The 23,739-nt window shown below is 44.8% G+C and overlaps 1 protein-coding gene across 1 annotated transcript; it reads right to left on the bottom strand.

Annotated features, from left to right (window-relative positions):
• Positions 1 to 613: 613 nt before the first annotated feature.
• Positions 614 to 14,828, bottom strand: LOC120927045 (vomeronasal type-2 receptor 26-like). Its single transcript, XM_040337506.1, has 3 exons — positions 14,571 to 14,828; positions 9,466 to 9,589; positions 614 to 1,556 (listed from the first exon to the last, which is right to left on the bottom strand). Exons 1-3 carry the CDS (start codon positions 14,826 to 14,828, stop codon positions 664 to 666), a joined length of 1,275 nt encoding a protein of 424 aa, XP_040193440.1. The 3' UTR covers positions 614 to 663.
• Between the last annotated feature and the right edge of the window lie 8,911 nt (positions 14,829 to 23,739).

Here is a 23,739-nt window from a genome sequence, read left to right as displayed (position 1 = left end):
GAATGGCACGGCTGGGCACAAGCACGTACCTGTACGTCCTCTTTAAGAGGCCAGCCGTGACCCGGTCCGAAGCTCCGTGACCGCGGCCGCGGGATCCGCAGACCCGATCGCCGCCGGAGTCCCTCGATCGGTCCCCGGAGCTGAAGAAGAGAGCTGTGTGTAAACATAGCTTCCCCATTCTTCGCAGTGGCAGCTTCATTGATCGTGTTTTTCTAATGATGTTCTGAGTCCAATAAAATCTGATACTTTTTTGTTACTGCATACCATCTGTTGTCACTTTATACCAACTTTCCCAGGAAATTATTCCAGTCTGCTTACTTATCTGACACTTTAGAATGATTTGGATAGTTTGTCTCTCTTTGGTCACTGTGGCTCTTTCTTGCTAAGTGACTACATTGCTCTGTAATGATGTAACAGCTGGTGGGAGGAACCACTACCCCCATCGGGGGACAAAGTTAACAACAAACCAAAAGTGTCTGATACCAACGGTGTCCACAACAAAAATTTGACTCATATCCATTAGAGAGGTAATTATTAAATATGTATATATATATATATATATATATAACAGTGTTCTATCTCAATACACTAGCAAAATACTAAAATTAACAATAATAGAAATAATGCTATAACTGCTGGTAACTAAATGTTTCTCCATACATATTAGCGGATAACTATTTTTGTATTCAGGTCAGGTCTGAACAGAATTATGTAACATTTTGGGAAAAATATACAGCCAAGAAGTCCAGAACTTGAGGCCATTATAGCAAAAACCTCCACAGCCACCATGTATTTCCCTCTGGTGCTCAGATAGGCCGGGATCATGGCAATCCAGACACTGCAGAACACCAGCATGCTGAAGGTGATGTACTTGGCCTCATTAAAACTGTCCGGTAATGTCCTGGCTAAAAAAGCGACAATGAAACTCACAGCTGCCAGAAGCCCCATATATCCCAGGACAGAGTAGAAGTCGATAACTGAACCCTCATTACACTGAAGGATGATCTTCCCCTGATAAGAGTGAGTGTCCCGATCCTGGAAGGGGGGAGAAATAGACAACCAAGTGACACAGATTATGACTTGAACCAGTGAGAAGACACAAATGATACAATTGGGCAGTTTGGCTCCCATCCATTTCCTCCAGGGACTCCCAGGTTTAGTGGATTTGAAAGCAATACACACCATGATACTTTTGGCAAGTAGAGAAGAGACGGCAACTGAGAAGATGACACCAAAAAATGTGACACGCAGCATGCAGGTCACATCTACTGGATGGCCAAGGAACAAGAAGACACAGAGGAAGCTCAGCATGATGGAGACCAGGAGAAGATAGCTCAGGTCCCGGTTATTGGCTTTAACAATGGGGGTGTCCTGGTAATGTATAAATATCCCCAATATTAAACCAGTCAGAAGACAACAGAGGATGGAGACAGCTGAAAATACTCCAACAATGGGATCATCAGTGTAGGAGAGAAATTCAACCACTCTTGGAACACACCGATCCTTCTTCTCATTTGGCCATTCATCATCAGGACATTTCATGCAGTTTTCACTGTCTGCAGGAAGAACAATACAAACACAATGAACATCGGGGTCAGAGCTTCTGAGGAAATTAATTGTCTTGTGTTGTCTAACAGCTAGCAATGGGATTTCCATCAGTGCATTGTGGGAATGTAAAATGTGTTAAATTCATGAATGTGATAATGGTGAAATTCAATGTTAATTGTCTGCAGACATTGCTACCTTTAGTTCTGTTAAATATACCATGGGAAACATTTTGCTTTATTTGCTTAGTGAGTTCCAAAAAAATTCAAAATACTCGTTGATCATGTTGGAAATTCAGATCCATATTTTGCACTCTTCCTGTGTTATGTCAGCACAGTTTAATTGGCCCTCCTAGTTGTTATATTATGACTACAGAGTGATTAGTCTATATGTTGTGGAGAATAGGAGAGGGGGGGATGGTTTGAGTAGTTTAGAAAAAGAGAACTGGACAGAACTGACACTATATGTTTCGTGCATTACCACGTCATCAGGGGGGCGCCCCCCTGATGACGTGGTAATCCACAAAACATATGTCGGAGGCCTGTCTGACATCCCCGCTCGCCAGCTGATCCTGCGCTATCGCTCTGCAGCAACAAACACACTGTCTATACCCAGGGACCTGCGAGACACCCACCAGGTCCTGTTTAAAGACGCATGCAGTCCTAGTGCCGGGCAGGCACCCTCACAAGTAAGGGGCCAATCAGCCTTTTTATTGTCATGATTTTACATTAAAACATTAGCCTTCTCCTGTTTATTTTGTGGTTGGAATCCTGAACATCATTTGGCCATATGATTGTAGCAGTCTGAACGGTGGTGTATAGTGTGCAGGCACTTAGACCTGCTCAGCCTTAACGACCCACTTTTGAATTAAAGGGGGCCACGCTATCTGGTAAGCATATCCCTTGTCCAGAGCACATCGGGTGAAGTTCCACTAGATGGTGGTGGCTGCAGTATCACTAAATATTTCTTTGCATGATTTTTTGGATTGAATTCACCTGTGGAGGCAATCACATATGGACTGTGTTTTTTCCAATTGACTTTCAATTGTTTTTTGAGGTGCTACTCAAGAGACACATTTTTTGTTAACCCATTGGCAACACATTTATTATTTTTTACATTTATCCTTTAACACTTACAGTAGTTGTTGCATAACTAATTGTCACTAATTTGTACGGTAAATCACTGCACCTAATGTGGGAGAGATTTAACTTATGTATGGTTTTTGGTTCACCGGAGTGTTTAATCCTATTTAATATAATCCATCCATCCACCCCATTGGGACCGTCCCACTGAGGGTGTCCCAAACGTTTGGGATTGTATTCCCTATGCACCGCATATTAGCTCATTATGAAATACTTACCTCGGAACGAGGTAGGTAACTTACCTGGTCCACGCCGAGCCGAGCCTCGGTGTGTCTTCCGGGTATCGCCGCTCCAGCGCTGTGATTGGCTGGAGCATGCGCACGGGAGATTTCCTTTCCGGCATGTGCCGGCGGGGCCGGCCCTTCAACCGAGGATCCCCCCTGCACATGCGCCGCTGCAATTAGCGGCGCATTGCGAGGGGAATATCTCCTAAACCGTACAGGTTTAGGATATATTCTTTATACCTACAGGTAAGCCTTATTATAGGCTTACCTGTAGGCAAAAGTGAAAAAAGTGGGTTTACAACCACTTTAAAGCTTTATTAAAATCACTTCTCCTGAAAAAACTGCAGTTTTTAAAACTTTTTGCATTGATTCATGTTCCCTGGGGAAAGACCCGGGTCCCCAAACACTTTTTATGATAATAACTTGCATATAAGCCTTTAAAATTAGCACTTTTGATTTCTCCCATAGACTTTTAAAGGGTGTTCCGCGGCTTTCGAATTTGCCATGAACACCCCAAATTGTTAGCTGTTCGGTGAACACACGATGTTCGAGTCGAACTTATGTTTGACTCAAACATCGGGCTCATCCCTAGTTGTCAGTTCTTCAGGTGGACTTGATCAGAAGATCTATCCAGGTCTGTAGGCAGGCTCATGTAAATGAACGTGTGTCTGCTTACATTCACCTACCTCTGAGTCCATCCATGTCCAGGAAATTCAAATGGAAAAGGACTGAGTCAGCTTTTCCAGCTTTAAATGTGATGGATCCGAGGTAGCCTAATGCAAGTCCTAACACAAGGCCATGTATATCTGGCAGTCAATACATCCAACACGGGTCCTACAATGTCTTCTGTCAAAATGTGGACACACGCATTTGACACCGTTCCTCAAACACAGCTAATGTGTAAGTTAAAGTCTAAAGGCTTGTAAAATTCAGTTTGTAAAAGAAAAGAAAACTTGTTAAAAAAGTGAATTCAGTAAGTAGTGGTTAATGATTTGTACTCTGAATGGTCTGAGGTTATCAGTGGTGTACCCCAACATTCAGTGTTATCAGTGGTGTACCCCAAGGTTCAGTGTTGTCAGTGGTGTACCCCAAGGTTCAGTGTTGTCAGTGGTGTACCCCAAGGTTCAGTGTTGTCAGTGGTGTACCCCAAGGTTTAGTGTTATTAGTGGTGTACCCCAAGGTTCAGTGCTGGGATACTTACTTTTAATATCTTTATAAATGATATTGGGTCTGGGATTAAAAGTTCTATTTTAGTATTTGCTGATAACACTATGCAATAGAATAATGTCCTTACAGGATGTCTACAACTTACAAGCCAACCTCAATGCTCTGTTTGATTGGCAAATGAGGTTTAATGTTGATAAATGTAAAGTTATGCACTGGAGGCTAAAAACATGCACTCATCATACATATTAGGAAAAGAACTGTTGGAGGAGTTAATGATTGAGAAGGATCTGGGTATTCTGGTAGATCATAGACTTAAAGTGATTGTAAATCTCATGCCGCATACACACGACCATTTTTCATGATGAGAAACATGCCATTTTTTAATTGGTCATTAAAAACGACCGTGTGTAGGCTCCAGAGCATTTTTCTCGACGTGAAAAATTGGCATTAAAAATTTAGAACATGCTCTATTTTTTCTCATCGTTTTACACAAGTAAGGGGCCAATCAGCCTTTTTATTGTCATGATTTTACATTAAAACATTAGCCTTCTCCTGTTTATTTTGTGGTTGGAATCCTGAACATCATTTGGCCATATGATCGTAGCAGTCTGAACAGTGGTGTATAGTGTGCAGGCACTTAGACCTGCTCAGCCTTAACGACCCACTTTTGAATTAAACCTTCCAGGGTCGCGCACGTCGCCGTGTCATCATCGCGGCCACGGCGCAGCCACGTCACCGCGTATCCTGTCCGCGGGAAATTTGGTCTGATGGTGTGTACAGCCATCAGACCAAATGATCCCAGCAGACATGTCCGATGAAACCGGTCCGCGGACCGTTTTCATCGGACAGGTCCCGTCGTGTGTACGAGGCCTTAGTTGTTGCTACAACTCCTAAATACTACGTATACTCTAAAAAGTACCTAAGCTATAATTGCTACTCTTATGCAACTATTAGTTGTCACTACAACGCTTATTTACTACGTGCTGACATAAGTACTACTTGTATATGGGCCTTTGCCCTAAAGTTGCGGAACATGTTCGCCTAAAACTACTATGCTAAGGGTTGGCGTATTCTATACCTTCTCCCTTAGTCGCCTGATGCAGAACGCTATGCAATACTCATAATCACTAGCGTACAGTTGTGCATTGCAATTGTTTAGTGCATACTATAATTTTAAACGCTAAGCTCTGGTCGCATGTTGTAATGCATCCAAGCTCAGTAGCTCAACGCCTTTCTTTATGTGAGAGAGAGATGATGTAGAGAACCCCAAACTCCTGTTTATGTGGAGTGACGCCTGGGGCTTAATACTGATTTCTCACATAGAGAAGTGCATTGAAATCCTTGCTAACCGCAATTGTGGTTCACTCCCGTTTTCTAGAGCTGTTACACTGAATAAGCAGAGTTTCCCCATTTACATCTGAATCCATAGAGTTCCCCTTTATATCTAATAGAATATATTCAATAGAATAGAGTGAATTATAACCATTTGCCAAAATGCAAATAGAATTAATAATCATGGCTAGGCATGGATGAGCCAGAAGGTGCACAGATCAGCGCTGTGGGCACTTCACATCCAGCCCACGCCGATTTCCCCCTCTCCTCACACCATACTGATCGGTGTGAGGAGAGGAGGGGGAGGTGAACTGGACATGCGCTGGCTTGTTTTGGACAGAGCTATCACGTGGTAAAGGACCGCTGTCATCGGTCCTTTACACCAATCCGTGATGTGCTGGCTCCAGATGACCCAGCCATCATGGACACTTCCATGTGCGCGTGACATGGACGCCCTCACAGAACTAGCCGACCGCACTGCAGCCATTTTTCGGGTTTGGCCCGGTCAGCAAGTGGTTAAAGTGATACTAAAGTCTTGTTTTTTTTTTCTTTAACCTCCCTGGCGGTATGATTCTGTCTGGAATTACGTACCAAAAGTGGTACAATTATTTGCAAGGAAATTTGGCGTTTTATACTGTAGGCCTGCAATTCTTAGGAATAACTCACTTAAATCTGACCAAACAAGAATCTAGTAGGCATCCGGGTATGACATTTTTTTTAAAACAAAATGATAAATTATAATATAATAAATAATTATAGATAATTATAACAAATAATAATATAATTCTAATAAAAATTATTCAATAATGTAATCAACTCAAAATCACTGAAATGTTCTCAGTTGCAGAATTGTCGCTGTCATTATTATTTTTTTTTATGACAAATTTCCCCACAAATCGGTATCGCACAATTCTGCAAGTGATTATAATTTATTATCGCTGTTTTTTAGCTGATCTAAAACCATTTTTTACATAAAGGGACACTTTTGGTTGCTATGGACAATCTACAGTTTGCAGGGAGAAAGAACCGTTTTTATTATATAAAAGAACATGTAGGGCACTGGGCAGACCACAAGGGACAATGGGGGTGTGTATTTTTTACATACAGTACTGTAATCTTATAGATTACAGTACTGTATGTAATGTGTTTGTTTACATTTTTGAATTTGGCGCCGATCTCCGCTCCCGTAACGTCGCAGGGAACGGAGATTGGCGGCACAGGAGGACGCTGTGTGAATCAAGCGAGGTCCCGCTCACTCACACAGTGCGGTGGCATCGCTGGATCCAGGACAAGGTAAGCCAGCGCACGCTGCAGGCTCTGCATAGCTTACCCCGAGCGTGACTCGGGGTAAGCAGAAAAAATCCAACCCGAGTCACGCTCGGGGTTACCGCCAGGAGGGTTAAAAAAAACTACTTACCTGCTCTGTGCAGTTGGTTTTTCCCAGAGCAGCCCAGAACCGCCTCTTATCGGATTCCTCTCCAGTGCTCCTGGCCCCTCCCTTCTGTCGATTGCCCCCCACAGAAAGCAGCTTGTTATGGGGGGACCCAAGCTCAGCCACAACTCTGTGTGTCCATTCAGACACTGAGCCACGGTCTGGCCCTGCCCCTTTTATCTCCTCATTGGCTAACTGAATTTGATTGACAGCAGTGGGAGTCAATTGTGCTGCTGCTGTTTCTCAGGTAATCAGGAGGGAGAGTCCCAGACGGCTGAGGCACTTGTATGCATCGCTGGATTTAGATGGGGCTCAGGTAAGTATTAGGGGGGCTGAGGGGGGCTGCTACACACATAAGGTTATTTTTTTAATGCATAGAATGCACCTTCTACCTTTACAACCACTTTAATCACTTCAACCCCGGACCATTTGGCTGCCAAATGAGGCCACTTTTTGCGTTTCCGCACCATGTCGCAATAAATTGCAATAAAAAAATGTGAAGAAAATGGTGTGGTGGCCCCCCAAAATCCATACCAGACTCTTATCCAATGATGCAGCACAGCAGGCCAGGAAATGGGGGGTGGTGAATAACTGCCCCCCTTCTGAACCATACCAGGCCTCTTACCCACAACCCTGAGCTGTGGTTGTGGGAGTCTGTGGGTGGTGGGCTTATTGGTATCTGGAAACACCCTGTAAAGAAGGAGACCCCCAGATCCCATGTGAATGAGCATGGGGTACATAATACCCCTACCCATTCGCCAAAAAAAGAATCAAAAAGAAATAAAAACACAGAGACAGTTTTTGACAATTCCTTTATTAAAAATAAAAAACAATGTCACCCCCCCCCCCCCCGATGTAGATCCATCATCAATCATGATGCCGTTGCACCGCTGCACCCGAAAAAAGCAGGTAGAAAGCGCCCCCTAGTGGTTACTGCCATTGTCATTTTCACAGTAATCAATGCATTTTTATAGTACTTTTCGCTGTGAAAATGACAATGGTCCAAAAAATGTGTCAAAAGTGTCCGATGTGTCCGCCATAATGTTGCAGTCACAAAAAAAATTGCAGATCGCCGCCATTAGTAGTAAAAAAAATAAAATTATTAATAAAAATGCCATAAAACTATCCCCTGTTTTGTAAACGCTATAAATGTTGTGCAAACCAATCGACACACGCTTATTAAGATTTTTTTACCAAAAATATGTAGAATAATACGTATCAGCCTAAACTGAGGAAAAAAATGTTTTTTTATATCTTTTTTGGGGATATTAATTATAGCAAAAAGTAAAAAATATTGCATTTTTTTCAAAATTTACGCTCTATTTTTGTTTATAGCGCAAAAAATAAAAACCACAGAGGTGATCAAATACCACCAAAAGAAAGCTCTATTTGTGGTAAAAAATGGACGCCAATTTTGTTTGGGAGCCACGTCGCACGACCGAGCAATTGTCAGTTAAAATGACGCAGTGCCGAATCGCAAAAAAGGGGCAAGGTCCTTAACCTGCATAATGGTCCAGGTCTTAAGTGGTTAAAGTGGTCCTGTCATCAGATATTTATTCATGCTAAAGCCTCTGAACACAAAATATGGCTGCGTTAATTTTCTTTGTTTCTTTATTTCCACCTGGTGATCCAGCTAGTAAGTCTATTATTTTTCAACTTCCTTGAACAGACTAAACTGTCCATCAAAAATGTCAGTAATGCCACGTACCCACGATCAGATTTTCCGTCGGAAAAACCTTGGATGATTTTTCCGACGTAATTCCACTCAAGCTTGGCTTGCATACACACGGTCACACAAAAGTTCTCTGAACTTTTGACCGTCAAGAACGCGGTGACGTACAACACTACGACGACCCGAGAAAATTACGTTCAATGCTTCCGAGCATGCATCAAATTGTTTCCGAGCGTGCGTCGGAATTTTGCGTGTCGGAATTGTTTTTTGGACACAGAATTGCCACAGACGATCGGATTTTCCGAGCGGAATATTTTCCATCGGAAAATTTGAGAACCAGCTCTCAAATTTTTGTTGGCGGAAATTCCGACAGAAAAAGTGGAGCCTACACACGGTTGGAATTTCGGACCGTGTGTAGGCTCCACTTTTACTGTCGGAATATCCGCCAACAAAAATTTGAGAGCTGGTTCTCAAATTTTCCAACGGAAAATATTCCGCTCGGAAAATCCGATCGTCTGTGGCAATTCTGTGTCCAAAAAACAATACTGTCCCTGTGCATTGTGACATATCAGGCATTGATTCCTACAGACTCGTAAGGCTGTGACTGGTCCACTTTAATTACACCATGCAAGAAATACCTTTTAATGTTATCAGAAAAAAATTAGGCTAGAGGAGAGTTTCAGTCGTTTTGTAGTAGTAATAGTGGTAGTTGTAGTTATGGTAGTAGAAGTAATAGGTAGTAGTAGCAGTAGCAAAAACAAAAGGGCAGGGCTGACACCATTTCAGGTATCTTTCTGTACTCGCAGGGTCTTTAAAAGCATAAAACATGGGGAAATGTGCACACATTATAGAGATGAATTTCTTATGTTGTTTTTATTTTATTTTTTTGTCCACTACAGAGGTAACTTCTGTCCAGTCCAACAATAACTTACTAAGAAATACAAACTCTACCGGAAATGTTGGAGATCTCTCCTTCTGAACATGAGACGCACTCATAGCAGCATATATGAATTGAAGATCCAAACTTTTTTCTGCTGCCGGGTATACAGGGATCTGAGCACCGAGATACCGGAATCTGAAATCACATATTATTATTATTATTATTATTATTATTATTATTGTTTTGTATATGTCCTTCATATCTCACAAGGTTATACAAGCTAAGAGATATAAATATGAATCAGGATCAGGTTTGCCTTTTCTATGAGTAGAATTCTGCAGGTCTGAGATTTATTAATAATTATTAATTAAAAAAAATGGTTTTGGTTTCAGGGATGGTAATTTGGGGTTTTCATCATTTATTTTCTTACTTTTGTATTGTATTTTATCTTATGTTGAGACACAATAGCGGCTGGTGCTCAAATTTTTTTTGGGGGGGGGGCGCAAACAAACGAAATAAAGACAAAACAATTGCAGCCTCACTGTGCCCATCAAACACAGCCACTGTGCCCATCAAACCCAGCCACTGTGCCATCAATTGTCACCACTGTGCCATGACATCAATTGTCACCACTGTGCCATCAATTGTCGCCACTGTGCCATGCCATCAAACGCAGCCACTGTGCCATCAATTGTCGCCACTGTGCCCATTAATTGTCACCACTGTGCCATGCCATCAAACGCAGCCACCGTGCCATTTAATATCCATACCAAACCCGAAGGGCCTGGTATGGACTGGGGAGAAACCCACGCAGTTTTTTTTCAATGTTTTTTTTAATGTATATTGCCAGGATCTGGCAATACATTACAGCAGTGAACAATTTTAAATTAATTTTTTTGAATTTTTTTTCTTTAGAAATGTTATTTTGCTGTGGTACTGTTCTAAACATGGGAACATGCGCTACTTTACAGGCATACTAAGGACACCTCCATATTTAAAGGAATATTTCATTTTTATTGTTTCACTTTAAGCATTCTTAAAATCACCGCTCCTGGAAAAAATGCAGTTTTAAAAACGTTTTTTTGTGTTGATACATGTCCCTTGGGGCAGAACCTGGGTCCCCATACGCTTTTTAGGGCAATAACTTGCATATAAGACTTAAATAAAATTAGCACTAGAGTTGAGCGGATACCTGGATGTTCGGGTTCGGGTCCGAACCCGAACTTTAAAAAAAAAAGTTTGGGTTCGGGAACCCGAACCTGAACCCGAACTCCGAACCCCATTGTAGTCAATGGGACATAGACTTTTAAAAAAAATATGCGCAGAGTTCCCCGCAAATTCAATAACCAGACCCTTTAAGTCTGGAATGGATATTAAGGGGAACCCCGCCGTCAATTAAAAAAAAAAAATGACGTGCGGTTCCCCTAAATATCCATAACCAGACCCGTTATCCGAGCACGTTGACCTGGCCGGCCGCAGAAAAGAGGGGGGACAGAGTGCGGCCCCCCTCTCCTGAACCGTATCAGGCCACATGCCCTCAACATTGGGAGGGTGCTTTGGGGTGCCCCCCAAAGCACCTTGTCCCCATGTTGATGGGGACAAGAGTCTCATCCCCACAACCCTTGCCCGGTGGTTGTGGGGGTATGCGGGCGGGAGGCTTTTCAGAATTACTTATATAGGGGAGGCAGGGCCAGCCATCACGTGACCCCGCACCCTCTGACGCACCCTCTGCTACGTCACTGGGGAAGCCCAGGAAGAGGGAAGACTGGGCTTACCCAGTGACATAGCAGAGGGTGCGTCGGAGGGTGTGGGGTCAGGTGACGGGTGGCCCTGCCTCCCCTATATAAGTAATGTCACAGCTTCAGCGCGTCATTCGCTGGGCTGTGTCCAGCAGTGAGAGGAGGTCGGCGATGCTGCGCTCCGGATGAATGGATCTTCTCATCGCTGGACAGGAGATCACCCGGCCGTCGCAGGATCGTCTCATCGCTGGAGATCACCCGCACCCGTCGCTGGATCAGGACAACGTTGGAGCAGGAAGCCGGGAACGAGTGGATTATCACCGCTGGTGTTTTTTTCTTTTTTTTTATTAAAAAAGGACTTTATTCTACGGTGTGTGTGTTTTTTACAAGAATTTACACTTCCTTCGTGAAATGGTAGGGGTACAGTGTACCCCATTACCATTTCACACAGGTGGGTCAGGATCTGGGGGTCCCCTTTGTTAAAGGGGTCTTCCAGATTCTGATAAGCCCGTACCGAAACCGAACTTTACAGTTCGGGTTCGCTCAACTCTAATTAGCACTTTTGATTTTTCACATTCTTGTCCCATAGACTTTAACAGTGTTCGCATGTTTGCACACATTTTTTGTCTGTTCGCAAGTTCTGGTTCAAACCGAACCGGGGGGTGTTCAGCTCATCCCTAACTACCAAAAGAAAGCTCTATTTGTGTGAAAAAAGGACAAAAAATTCATATGGGTACAGCGTTGCATGACTGAGTAATTGTCATTCAAAATGTGAGAGCGCTGAAAGCTGAAAATTGGCCTGGTTAGTAAGGGGGTATAAGTGTCCAGTAGGCAAGTGTTTAAGGAGGGGTGGGCTCCCTCCGGGTCACCTGCTCTCCATCTATCCATTCAAATGCACATACTTCCACTGTGGAGGCTCATATTCACAAGAGTGAGGACTTCAGAAATATTGGGGTGCCTTGGTGCAGTTCTGCAGCTTACACATATATTTGCAAATGTGTGCTGTGAAGAAAAAAGACTTTATTCTGTATTTTCTCATAGGTTCGGTTTTCTTTTGACCACTTAAGGACCGCCTCCTGCACATTTACGTTGGCTGAATGTCACGGCTGGGCACATGCACGTACAGGTACGTCCTGTGCTAGTGCCCAGCCGTGGGTCACGGGCGTGTGCCCACGACCTGGTCCGAAGCTCCGGGACCGCAGGACCCGCGGACCCGATTGCCGCTGGAGTCCGGCGATCGGTCCCCGGAGCTGAAGAACAGGGAGAGCTGTAGTAAAAAAAAAAATGCAATAAAACTATCCCCTATTTTGTAAACGCTATAAATAGGTAGAAGAATACGTATCGGCCTAAACTGAGGAAAAAAAAACGTTTTTTTTTTATATTTTTTGGGGGGATGTTTATTATAACAAAAAGTAAAAAATATTGATTTTTTTTCAAAACTGTCACTCTATTTTTGTTTATAGCGCAAAAAATAAAAACCGCAGAGGTGATAAAATACCACCAAAATAAAGCTCTATTTGTGGGGAAAAAAGGACGCCAATTTTGTTTGGGAGCCACGTCGCACGACCGTGCAATTGTCTGTTAAAGCGATGCAGTGCCGATTTGCAAAACCTGGCTGGGTCCTTTAGCTGCCTAAAGGTCCGGGTCTTAAGTGGTTAAGAACCCCTGGACCGATCTGGGTGAAATTTGGATATGTTGGTCCCCCAGATCGGGCTATCAGGGGATATGCAATTGTAGGGATACCTTGTGTCAATAGGGGTGTTCAAACTTTGGGGAAAATTGTGTTCTCTCTCCCTGGAGATAGTTGGTTTATTCCTTAACTGATCTCAATATCTTCCAGGCAGAGAGAGGGCGGGTGTACTATAAAAGCTTGCTGTGGTAATGTCGGCTGCTACTGGCATGTAAATGAACCTTAGTTTGGTTTTCAAGACACTGTATTGTGTGAATTTCTATTGATGATAAATGTGTATTGGAGGCTCGTTAGTACCCATTGTATGCTGTTGTGGGTGGAGTGTGTCATTGTCTGCAAGTATTCTTTTTGGTGTATATAAGAGCCTGTCTTGGCTGATGTTTGGGGGAATATTCTAACCATTGGGAAGAATCATCCTGGAAACTGCATTCATCTCCACTATCCCTCTACCTTCTATGGTAGAGATATTCACTTAAGCTCGACGATTGAGGGATGGAAAGAAGGCCGCAGTACCATAACCACTGCAGGTCTTAACATGTGCTGACTAAACCCCTGTTTTTAACGTAAACTGTCAGACAGGACAATTCAGTTGGTAGCAGACTGGTTGTTTAGTTGAGCTGGGAATTTTCTTTGGTTTTGTTTTACATTTGTGAGTACATCTTAACCACTTAAGGACCGGACTAATATGCTGCTAAATGACCCAAGGGGTTTTTACAATTCGGCACTGCGTCACTTTAACAGACAATTGCGCGGTCGTGCGACGTGGCTCCCAAACAAAATTGGCGTCCTTTTTTTCCCACAAATAGAGCTTTATTTTGGTGGTAATTGATCACCTTTGCGGTTTTTATTTTTTGCGCTATAAACAAAAATATAGTGACAATTTTTAAAAAAATACAATATTTTTTACTTTTTGCTATAATAAATATCCCCCAAAAACATATATTTTTTTTTTTTCCTCAGTTTAGGGCGATACATATTCTTCTACCTATTTTTGGTAAAAAAAATCGCAATAAGCGTTTATCGTTTGGTTTGCGCAAAATGTATAGCGTTTACAAAATAGGGGATAGTTTTATTGCATTTTTATTATTTTTTTTTTTTTACTACTAATGGCGGCGATCAGCGTTTTTTTTCGTGACTGCGACATTATGGCGGACACTTCTGACAATTTTGACACATTTTTGGGACAATTGTCATTTTCACAGCAAAAAATGCATTTAAATTGCATTGTTTATTGTGAAAATGACAGTTGCAGTTTGGGAGTTAATCACAGGTGGCTCTGTAGGATTTAGTGTTCACCTAGTGTGTGTTTACAACTGTAGGGGGGTGTGGCTGTAGGACTGACGTCATCGATCGAGTCTCCCTATAAAAGGGATGACTCGATCGATACGCCGCCACAGTGAAGCACGGCGAAGCCGTGTTTACATACGGCTCTCCCCGTTCTTCAGCTCCGGGGAGCGATCGCGATGGAGCGGCTATAAACGAATAGCCGCGCCGTCGTCCCGGATCGCTCCCCGAGGGAATCCGATCGCCGCATGTAGCGGGGGGGGGGTCCCGATCGGACCCCTGACCCGCGGAAAGGCAGGGACGTACACGTACGCCAATGTGCCTGTACGTGCCATTCTGCCGACGTAAATGTACATGCGGCGGTCGGAAAGCGGTTAAAATATGGTTAAAAATCCCGATGGATCCTAATAATGAACCTCCTCGGTAAATGATATAAACAGAAAACAATCAAGTCATTTCCTACCTCACCTGACTTCCAGAAGATGGGATGACTGATATTGAGATTTATTTTAGACACAAAGTCTGGGCCTTTAATAATGGAAATTGGAACCTGATAAACATCTGTTTCGTTACGATACATCCAGCTGTGTAAAATAAGATCGGTTGGAACTTCTCTTTTCTCATTAAAATAGATCTTGCCTCCGGTTGGGTCGGTGTAATGAAGATTTCTCACATACTTGTGCAGCTTTTCATGGAAGACAGAAATACACAAAGTTACCATCTACAGTTATAGGAGTTCTGAAATTCTGAAAGTCTTGTTACAAAATACAAAGTGGTTAGATCCAAGTCACTACGTGGTCTCCCTTTACAATAGGAATGAATAAATCAGGAGAGTCACATATTCTAAACTTTTTGATTCTCCTGCAATATCTCCATGTATTTCTCTCTGATATGTAAAGAATTCCCTGACCAAACAATCCAGAATATCATCAATCATTCATTTTATTTTTAAGACAGGTCTGTATTGGGGATGAGCTTCGTGTTCGAGTCAAACTCATGTTCAACTTGAACATCGTATGTTCGATCGTGCGTGGAATGGCGAACGTTATGGGCTGTTTGTGCCAAATTCGAGTGGAGCGTCACGGCCCATAAATCACTGCGGCATCGCAGTGCATTGCTGGCTGATGATTGGCCAAGCATGCACTATTACCCGCATGCTTGGCCAATCACAGTGCCGTCTTTACAGAGAGCCGTAATTGGCCAAAGCCAGAGTGACTTTTGCCAAATATGCCTCAGGGGATTTAGTACAAGTCCTATACTATATAAGGCCGTCTGGAAGTCGGCCTTGTGTAGTGTGTTGCGGCGTTGGTGAAAGACAGACAGAGAGAGAGAGAGAGAGACAGTGTAATTTCAATTGAGTTAGATAGAGCAGGCAGGCAGGTGAGTCAGTTAGCTGCAGTTACAGTGTGTAGAGGATATATATGCATCCCAGGTGTTGTATATATATTTATACACTGTATTCAGTTTAGCTAGATCAGTTCCTGTATTCTCTTCCTAATATACTGACAGGCAGGCAGGTGATTGTGCTAGCTGCAGTATTTTCACTTAGTGTACTGCACCCTTTGCACGGTGTACACCTAAAGCTTACCTGAATACAATTGCTGGTCTTCTCATACAAATACAGCAAGGGACCTCCAGTATTCACTTTTAATGTCCTTTACACAGTGTGCACCTAAAGCTACCTGAATACAATTGCTGGTGTTCTCATAAAAATACAGGCAGGGACCTCCAGTATTCAGTTTAAGTGTCCTTTGCACAGTGTGCACCTAAGCTTACCTGAATACAATTGCTGTTTTTCTCATACCAATACAGGCAGGGACCTCCAGTATTCAGTTTAAGTGTCCTTTGCACAGTGTGCACCTAAAGTTACCTGACTACAATTGCTGGTGTTCTCATACTAATACCACAGGCAGGGATCTGCAAGTATTGTCAGTTACTGTACTGTGTCTTTGCACAGTGTGCACCTAAAGCTACCTGACTATAGTTGCTGGTGTTCTCATACTAATACCACAGGCAGGGATCTGCAAGTATTGTCAGTTACTGTACTGTGTCTTTGCACAGTGTGCACCTAAAGCTACCTGAATACAATTGCTGGTTTTCTCATACTAATACCACAGGCAGGGATTTGCAAGTAATTTCACTTGGTGTACTGTGTCCTCTGCACAGTGTGCACCTAAAGCTAGCTGACTACAATTGCTGGTGTTCTCATATTAATACCACAGGCAGGGATCTGCAAGTATTTTGACTTGGTGTACTGTGTCATCTGCACAGTGTGCAACTAAAGCTAACTGAAGACAATTGCTGGTGTTCTCTTACTAATAATACTACAGCATGCAGTTGATTCTGCTAGCTGCAGTATAATCAGTATATATATATACATCCCAGCTTTGTGCAGCTACATCTCCCTGCAGGCCATTAGTATGTCTGGAAGGACAACAAGGAGAGGCAGAGAGTCACAAGCCGATAAAAGATGGCAAGCAGGCTCTGCATCTAGAGGCAACAATGCTGGTCGTGGACACGGTGCATCCTCATCAACACGTGGCCGTGGGACACGCTTGTCCTTTTTTTCGGGAGCTGGCCATGTTGAGCCGCAACATGCTGAAGACTTGGTAGAGTGGATGACCAAGCCGTCCTCATCCTTCTCACCCTCTCTCACCCAGGCTCAGGGTACTTTGGCAAAGCAGCTGCCAACGCGGCCTCTTCTCTCTGCTCAATGGCATCAGTCACTCCTTCCCTAGCCCCACCATGTCCTTCTGAGGAGTCCCTCGAACTGTTTGACCACAGTGTTGCGTACATGCTGCAGGAGGATGTGCAGCATTTTGAAGGCTCCGATGATGGTACACAGCTAGGGAAAGACAGTAACGTGAGCCCAGAGAGAGGGGGTTCCCAAGAAGGACAGCAATCTGTCAGTTATGTTCCCTCAGTTGCAGCATACTGCCAGGTTTGCTACAGTTATGAAGAGGGAGGGGATGATGAGGTCACTGACTCCACATGGGTGCGTGATAGGAGAGAGGAGGAGGGGGAGGCACATCTCCAATGAGGCAGGATGCCCTCCAGGGGCCAGCTTAAGGGCAGCACACCTACTGCATCACACCGCAGAGCTCCGCATGTGCAGGGCACTGTTGTCTATCTCCGTTATTTCAAAAGTTATTTGGTGTGGTCCTTTTTTTGAGACAAGTGCATTCGATCGCACCACTGCTATTTGCAACATATGTCGCAAGCGTATGGCGCGTGGCCAAAACATCACCCGCTTGGGCACCACATGCTTGACCAGACATATGTCGACCTACCATGCAGTTTGTTGGCAAGCGTACCTCAAAGACCCACACCAAAGCAGACCTCTCCTTGCTCCTCACCAGCTAAGATCTCCAACCCCACTATACCTTCAGTCCTCTCTGAAGCCTGCACTGAGAGGAATGAAGGTGTAGAATTTGGTGTGTCACAGCCAAGTGCAATCTGCTATCGGTACACCAACATCAGATTGTACCAGGCAAATTGGTAGACTCTGCCCCCTTCCTTGAGTTTGTGGAATGTGCGGTACCTCAGTGTAAAGTTCCCAAATGCCACTTTTTCTCACGGAAGGCGTTTCCGGCTCTCTACCGCAGTGTTTCTCAACTCCAGTCCTCAGGGCGCACCAACAGGTCATGTTTTCAGGATTTCCCTCAGATGAAACTGCTGTGGTAATTACTAAGGCAGTGAAACTGATAAAATCACCTGTGCAAAATAATGGAAAGCCTGAAGACAAGACCTGTTGGTGCGCCTTGAGGACTGGAGTTGAGAAACACTGCTCTACCGGCATGTAGAAGACAATGTCCATGCCTCACTGGACAGGGCGATCAGCGGTATGGTGCATAATACCACTAACTCATGGTCCAGCAGGCATGGACAGGGACATTACCTAGCTTTCACTGCCCTTTTAGACTTTGCTGGCAACTGGGAAGGATGCAGGACAAGGTACAGTAGTGTTAGAGGTTGTTCTGCCACCACGCCTCCAAAATGCTAGTACTGGTGATTTTGACACACCTCTCTCCTCTACCCCCTCCTGTTCTTCTTTCTCCATGGCCTCTTCCTGTGCTGATTTGTCTTCGGAACCAGCAGGGCTCCGCAGGCGTTCAAGGGTTTACGCAGGTACGCAGGCAAAAAGATGCCATGCGGTGCTTGAGCTGGTGTGCTTGGAGGACAAGAGCCACACTGGATCAGAGGTTCTGTCAGCTCTGCAGGGGCAGGCTCAGAGGTGGTTGATGCCATGCCAGGTTAAGCCAGGAATGGTAGTTTGCGACAATGGCACCAACCGCCTCTCCGCCCTCTGATAGGGACAACTGACCCATGTGCCCTGTTTTGCTCATGTCCTTAACTTGGTGGTGCAGCAGTTCTTGGGCTTACAGGATGTCCTGAAGCAGGCCAGGAAACTCTGTGTGCATTTCAGACGGTCATATAATGCCAGTGCTTGGCTGGCTGACCTCCAAAAGGAATACAACCTGCACACGTAGCAGAGGGCTATCAATAAGTATCTGTACCAATATGGCACCAGGACAGGGTCGGGGGAGCTTGTTTTTTTCCCCATGCCAGTGGGCCATGTTCAGGGATGCACTGTCCTGTCACAATTTGAGGAGGCCACGAGGATGGTGAGCAGTGACAGTGCATGCATCAGTGACATTGTCCCTCTTATCCACCTGTTGGAGCACACGCTGCATGGGATAATGGACAGGGCACTTGAGGCAGAACAGGAGGAGGACTTACCTCTCAAGGCCCCCTTTATCCAGACAGTGTTCCTGCTTGCCCGCCTATCACACAGGAAGAGGAGGAGGAGGATTGTGTCAGCATGGAGGTGGAGCCTAGCACTCATCATCAGCAGCAGTCTTCAAGGGATCAATTACAGTTCCAAGAAACACATGGACTTGTATGTGGCTGGGAGGAGGTGGCTGCGGATCACGTCGTCCTCAGGGATCCAGAGGACTCCACACCAAATGCCTCAGCAAACCTATGCTGCATGGCCTCCCTGATCCTGCAGAAGGATCCTCATATTCGTGCTATCAAGGAGAGGGATCATTACTGGCTGTCAACCCTCCTTGATCCACGTTACAAGGGTAAGGTTGCAGACCTTATCTTGGCATCGCAGAGGGAGCAGAGGATGAAATATCTTCAGGAGGCCTTGTAATAAGGTCTGTGCAACGTGTTCCCAGAGACTGGGGGGTTACAAAATCCTGGTCCTGGACAACGTGTTGCTGAGGCTTCGGCCAGTCAAAGAAGGAGCAGAGGAGAAGGTGGCCGTCTGACCGATGTGTTGTAAACATCCCTTGTAATAGGAATGTAGCATGACAGGTCCTCTTTACAGTGAGATGTGGGGTCAATAAGACCCCACATCTCACTTCTAGGCTGGGAAGCCTGAAATAATTAAAAAAAAATTATCCTGGCTTTGATCGTAGCGGTGAGTTGGTAGAAGCATCGGAGGGTGGCAGGAGGGGGGACGTATTGCGGGGTATTGCAGAGTATTGCACAGGGTATTGCGGAGTATTGCACAGGGTATTGCAGAGTATTGCATAGGGTATTGCGGTGTATTGCACAGGGTATTGCAGAGTATTGCACAGGGTATTGCGGAGTATTGCACAAGGTATTGTGGAGTATTGCACAGGGTATTGCAGAGTATTGCACAGGGTATTGCGGAGTATTGCACAGGGTATTGCGGAGTATTGCACAGGGTAGTCGGTGTATTGGACAGGGTATTGCGGAGTATTGCACAAGGTATTGTGGAGTATTGAACAGGGTATTGCAGAGTATTGCACAGGGTATTGCGGAGTATTGCACAGGGTATTGCGGAGTATTGCACAGGGTATTGCGGAGTATTGCACAGGGTAGTGCGGTATTGCGGAGTATTGCACAGGGTATTGCAGAGTATTGCACATGGTATTGTGGTGTATTGCACAGGGCATTGCAGAGTATTGCACAGGGTATTGCGGAGTATTGCACAGGGTATTGTGGTGTATTGCACAGGGCATTGTGGTTTATTGCCCAGGGTATTGCGGAGTATTGCACAAGGTATTGTGGAATATTGCACAGGGTATTGCGGTGTATTGCACAAGGTATTGCGGAGTATTGCACATGGTATTGCAGAGTATTGCACAAGGTATTACGGTGTATTGCACAGGGTATTGCAGAGTATTGCACAGGGATGGCTGAGCATGGAGGGATGGATGGCTGGATCTGTGACTGCAATTGTCAGATCCAGCCCACAGCACTGCTGCTGCCTCCGCTCTCTCCCCTCTCCTCTCACACTGTACCGATTGGTACAGAGAGGGGAGGGAGGAACGGGCGTCATCACATGATGCTGGTTTGTTTACAAGTGATCGCTCCGTCATTTAACGGACCCGGCGGTCACAGGGGGCACGTGGGAGCAAGATTCTGGGAGGATGTCCATAGACGTTCTCCCAGATTAACTTGACCTCGCTGTAGACGTATTTTGTCTATAGCGCGGTCGTCAAGTGGTTAAAGGAATATTTCACTTTTTTTTTTTTACTTTAAGCATCATTAAAATCACTGCTCCCGAAAAAAATTCAGTTTTTAAAACTTTTTTTTCCATTGATACATGTTCCCTGGGGCAGAATCCAGGTCCCCAAACCCATTTTACGACAATAATTTGCATATTAGTCTTTTAAATGAGCACTTTTGATTTTGAACGTTCGAGTCCCATAGACTTCAATGGTGTTCTAAAGTTTGCGCGAATGTTCGGTCCGTTTTAAGTTTCTGATGCGAACCGAACGGGGGGGGGGGGGGGGGGGGGGGCTACAGTTCGGCTCATCCCTATCCAGGAGTAGAAGTACAGAATAGTGTGCCTTAGTTTTGGCCTTTAGTAGATCGTTTGTTAGTTTTAGGAGAGCAGTTTCTGTGGAGTGTTGAGGGTGAAATTTAGACTGAATGGGATCCAGAAGGCTATTATCGGCAAGGTGGACTATGTGTACATGGACACATAGAGCTAGATTCAGGTAGCTTGGCGCTTCTTTTGGCCGGCGTAGCGCATCTCATATGCGCTACGCCGACGTAAAACAGGGAGCCCAGACCAGTATTCTCAAAGATCTGACGCCGTACGTTGCGCCAGCGTAGTGCAAATAGGCCGGCGTAAGCCTGCCTCACTCAAACTAGGCAGGTAGGGGGCGTGATCCATGTAAATTAGCCGTGACCCCATGTAAATGAATGGCCGCTCGTACGGCGCATGCGTGCGCATGCTCAGAATCACGTCGCAAATACTCCCTAAGAAACGTCGGCTCAATGCTTTCGACATGAACGTAACCTACGCACAGCCCCATTCATGTACCACTACGATGTAAAATTTGGCGGCTGTTCCGACGTCCATACCTTAACATTGGCTGTGCCTCATATAGCAGGGATAACTTTACGCCGGACGTAAGCCTTACGTAAACGGCGTAGCGGGCGCAAGTACGTTTGTGAATCGGTGTATCTAGCTCATTTACATATTCTACGCGTAAATCTACGTAAGCGCCCCTATCGGCCAGCGTTAATATGCACCCTAGATACGACGGCGTACTAAGATTTACGTCGGTCGGATGAAGCAAGAATTCAGGCGTATCTAGTTCCCTGAATAGCGCGCATAGATACGACGGCGCATCTTTCAACTTACGCGGCGTATCAATACGCAGATGTAAAGGGTTTGTGAATCTAGCCCAAAGGCTTTTATGGAGTTGGGTTTAGGAGCGTTGGCAAAAAAAACGCCAACAGCTCCTAAACTCAGGTTTAGAAGCTGAAGTGTAAATGAGCGCTTAGGCTTCTAAGGGCTTGATATTGTTCAACAGTCAACTTTCATGGGATTGATCCTAAGGCCATATTCTCCATTTCCTCCACCAGTCATCTGACAAATACCCCTACATTTGGGTTAGTCTGTTGGGTGTTTACTGCACTTTATTAGTTCCAGAATCAAGAAATAGGAAGTGATCTGTATTTGTTAAATAACGTTTTTCCACTAACTGCTGAAGTGACATTTCAGCTTCCAGAAGAACACACCAGGGAAGCTTATTTATTTTTTCCCTTTGATACACATACAGTATGCTTGTATTTCTATTTATCATTTGTTAAAGCGGATGTAAACCCGATTCAAGAAATTTGAGCTGGGCACATACGTCTGCAGTGTTTTCTTATCTCTCTCCAAAGCTCTAAGTCCCTTGGCTTTCTCCTGCTCTCTTGTTCTGTTATCAGCATGATAACTTCTGACAAGTTCTCTGACACATGTGATAAAACCAGCCTGAATTTTGTGTCAGGGCGGGTGCTAGAAATAAATTAGCAGACAGCTGGTCAATTCGCAGTACAGCTCTACAAGTCTCCGCCTATAAAGAGAGGGCGCGTGTGCCTTTCTCACAGTGTATGTCAAGACTCCCCTCTCCCTGCTGAAACAGGAATAGAAAATTCTAACAGGCACTTTAAAATACGTATATAAAGCGGAAGACCGCAGATATACATGCAAGTCTTATGTAGGGAGATTTGTTTCATCCCTGTGTATCATCTGAGGCTGTTCACATACATTTACTGCGGCAGGTTGGCTCCTTCCCGCAAATCGCTGTATGGGTAGGTTGGCCCTGATTTCCACCAGCCACTTGCGATCGCGGGCACAAGAGCCAGAACGGGGATCTGTGTATGTAAACGCACAAATCGTTCTGACAGGGGAGGAGAGACAGATCTGCTGTACCTAGTGATTAAGAAATGCAATATGTCTCCTTCTCCAGTCAGTCCTGTCCCCCTACAGTTAGAAACACTCATGAGGGAACACATTTAACCCCTTGATCGCCAGCTAGTGTTAAGCCCCTCCCTGCCAGTGACATTTACACAGTAATCCGTGCATTTTTATAGCACTGTTCTCTGTATAAGAGTCAATGGTCACAAAAAAGTGTCAAAAGTGTCCGATCTGTCCACTGCAATGCCACAGTCCTGCTAAAAATCACAGATCACTGCCATTACTAGTAAAACAATATCAATAAAAATGCCATAAAGCTATCCCCTATTTTGTAGACACTATGGCCCAGATTCACAAAGCACTTGCGCCAACGTATCTCAAGATACGCCATGTAAGTGCAAATATGCACCGTCGTATCTATGCGCCGTACCCACAAACTAAGATACGCCTAAAAATAGGCTTCATCCAGCCGACGTAACTTGCCTATGCCGGCGTAGGGTGGGCGCACATTTACGCTGGCCGCATGGTGGCGCTGCCATTGATTAGCCATTCAAATATGCAAATGAGGAAAATACGGCGATTCACGAACCTGCGCCCGCCCGACGCAGGCTACGAGAGGTGTACGTCTGGCGTAAAGTTAAGCCCCATAAAGGAGGTGTAACCCAGCAGCAGACATGTAAAGGTCTGCATCAGGGAACAGAAGCCGGCGTTTTTTACGTAGTTTACGTTGGACGTGTGTCTGGATGGGTGTAGATTACGTTTATGGCGTAGGCAGTGATCCGGCGTATCTTAGGTAGTTGTTCCGACGTGGTTATGAGCATGCGCACAGGGATGCATCCACGACACTACGCATGCGCAGTTCGTTCAACATACTTGTCGGGCTCTCAAACCATCATTTACATGGGGTCACGCCTCATTTGCATGGGTTTGCATGGCTCACGCCCACTTCCACCTA

Source organism: Rana temporaria, chromosome 1, assembly GCF_905171775.1.
Source record: "Rana temporaria chromosome 1, aRanTem1.1, whole genome shotgun sequence".
Taxonomy (NCBI): domain Eukaryota; kingdom Metazoa; phylum Chordata; class Amphibia; order Anura; family Ranidae; genus Rana; species Rana temporaria.
The sequence above is the reverse complement of the archived record's forward strand: the minus strand, read 5'-3'. Positions and strand labels throughout refer to the sequence as shown.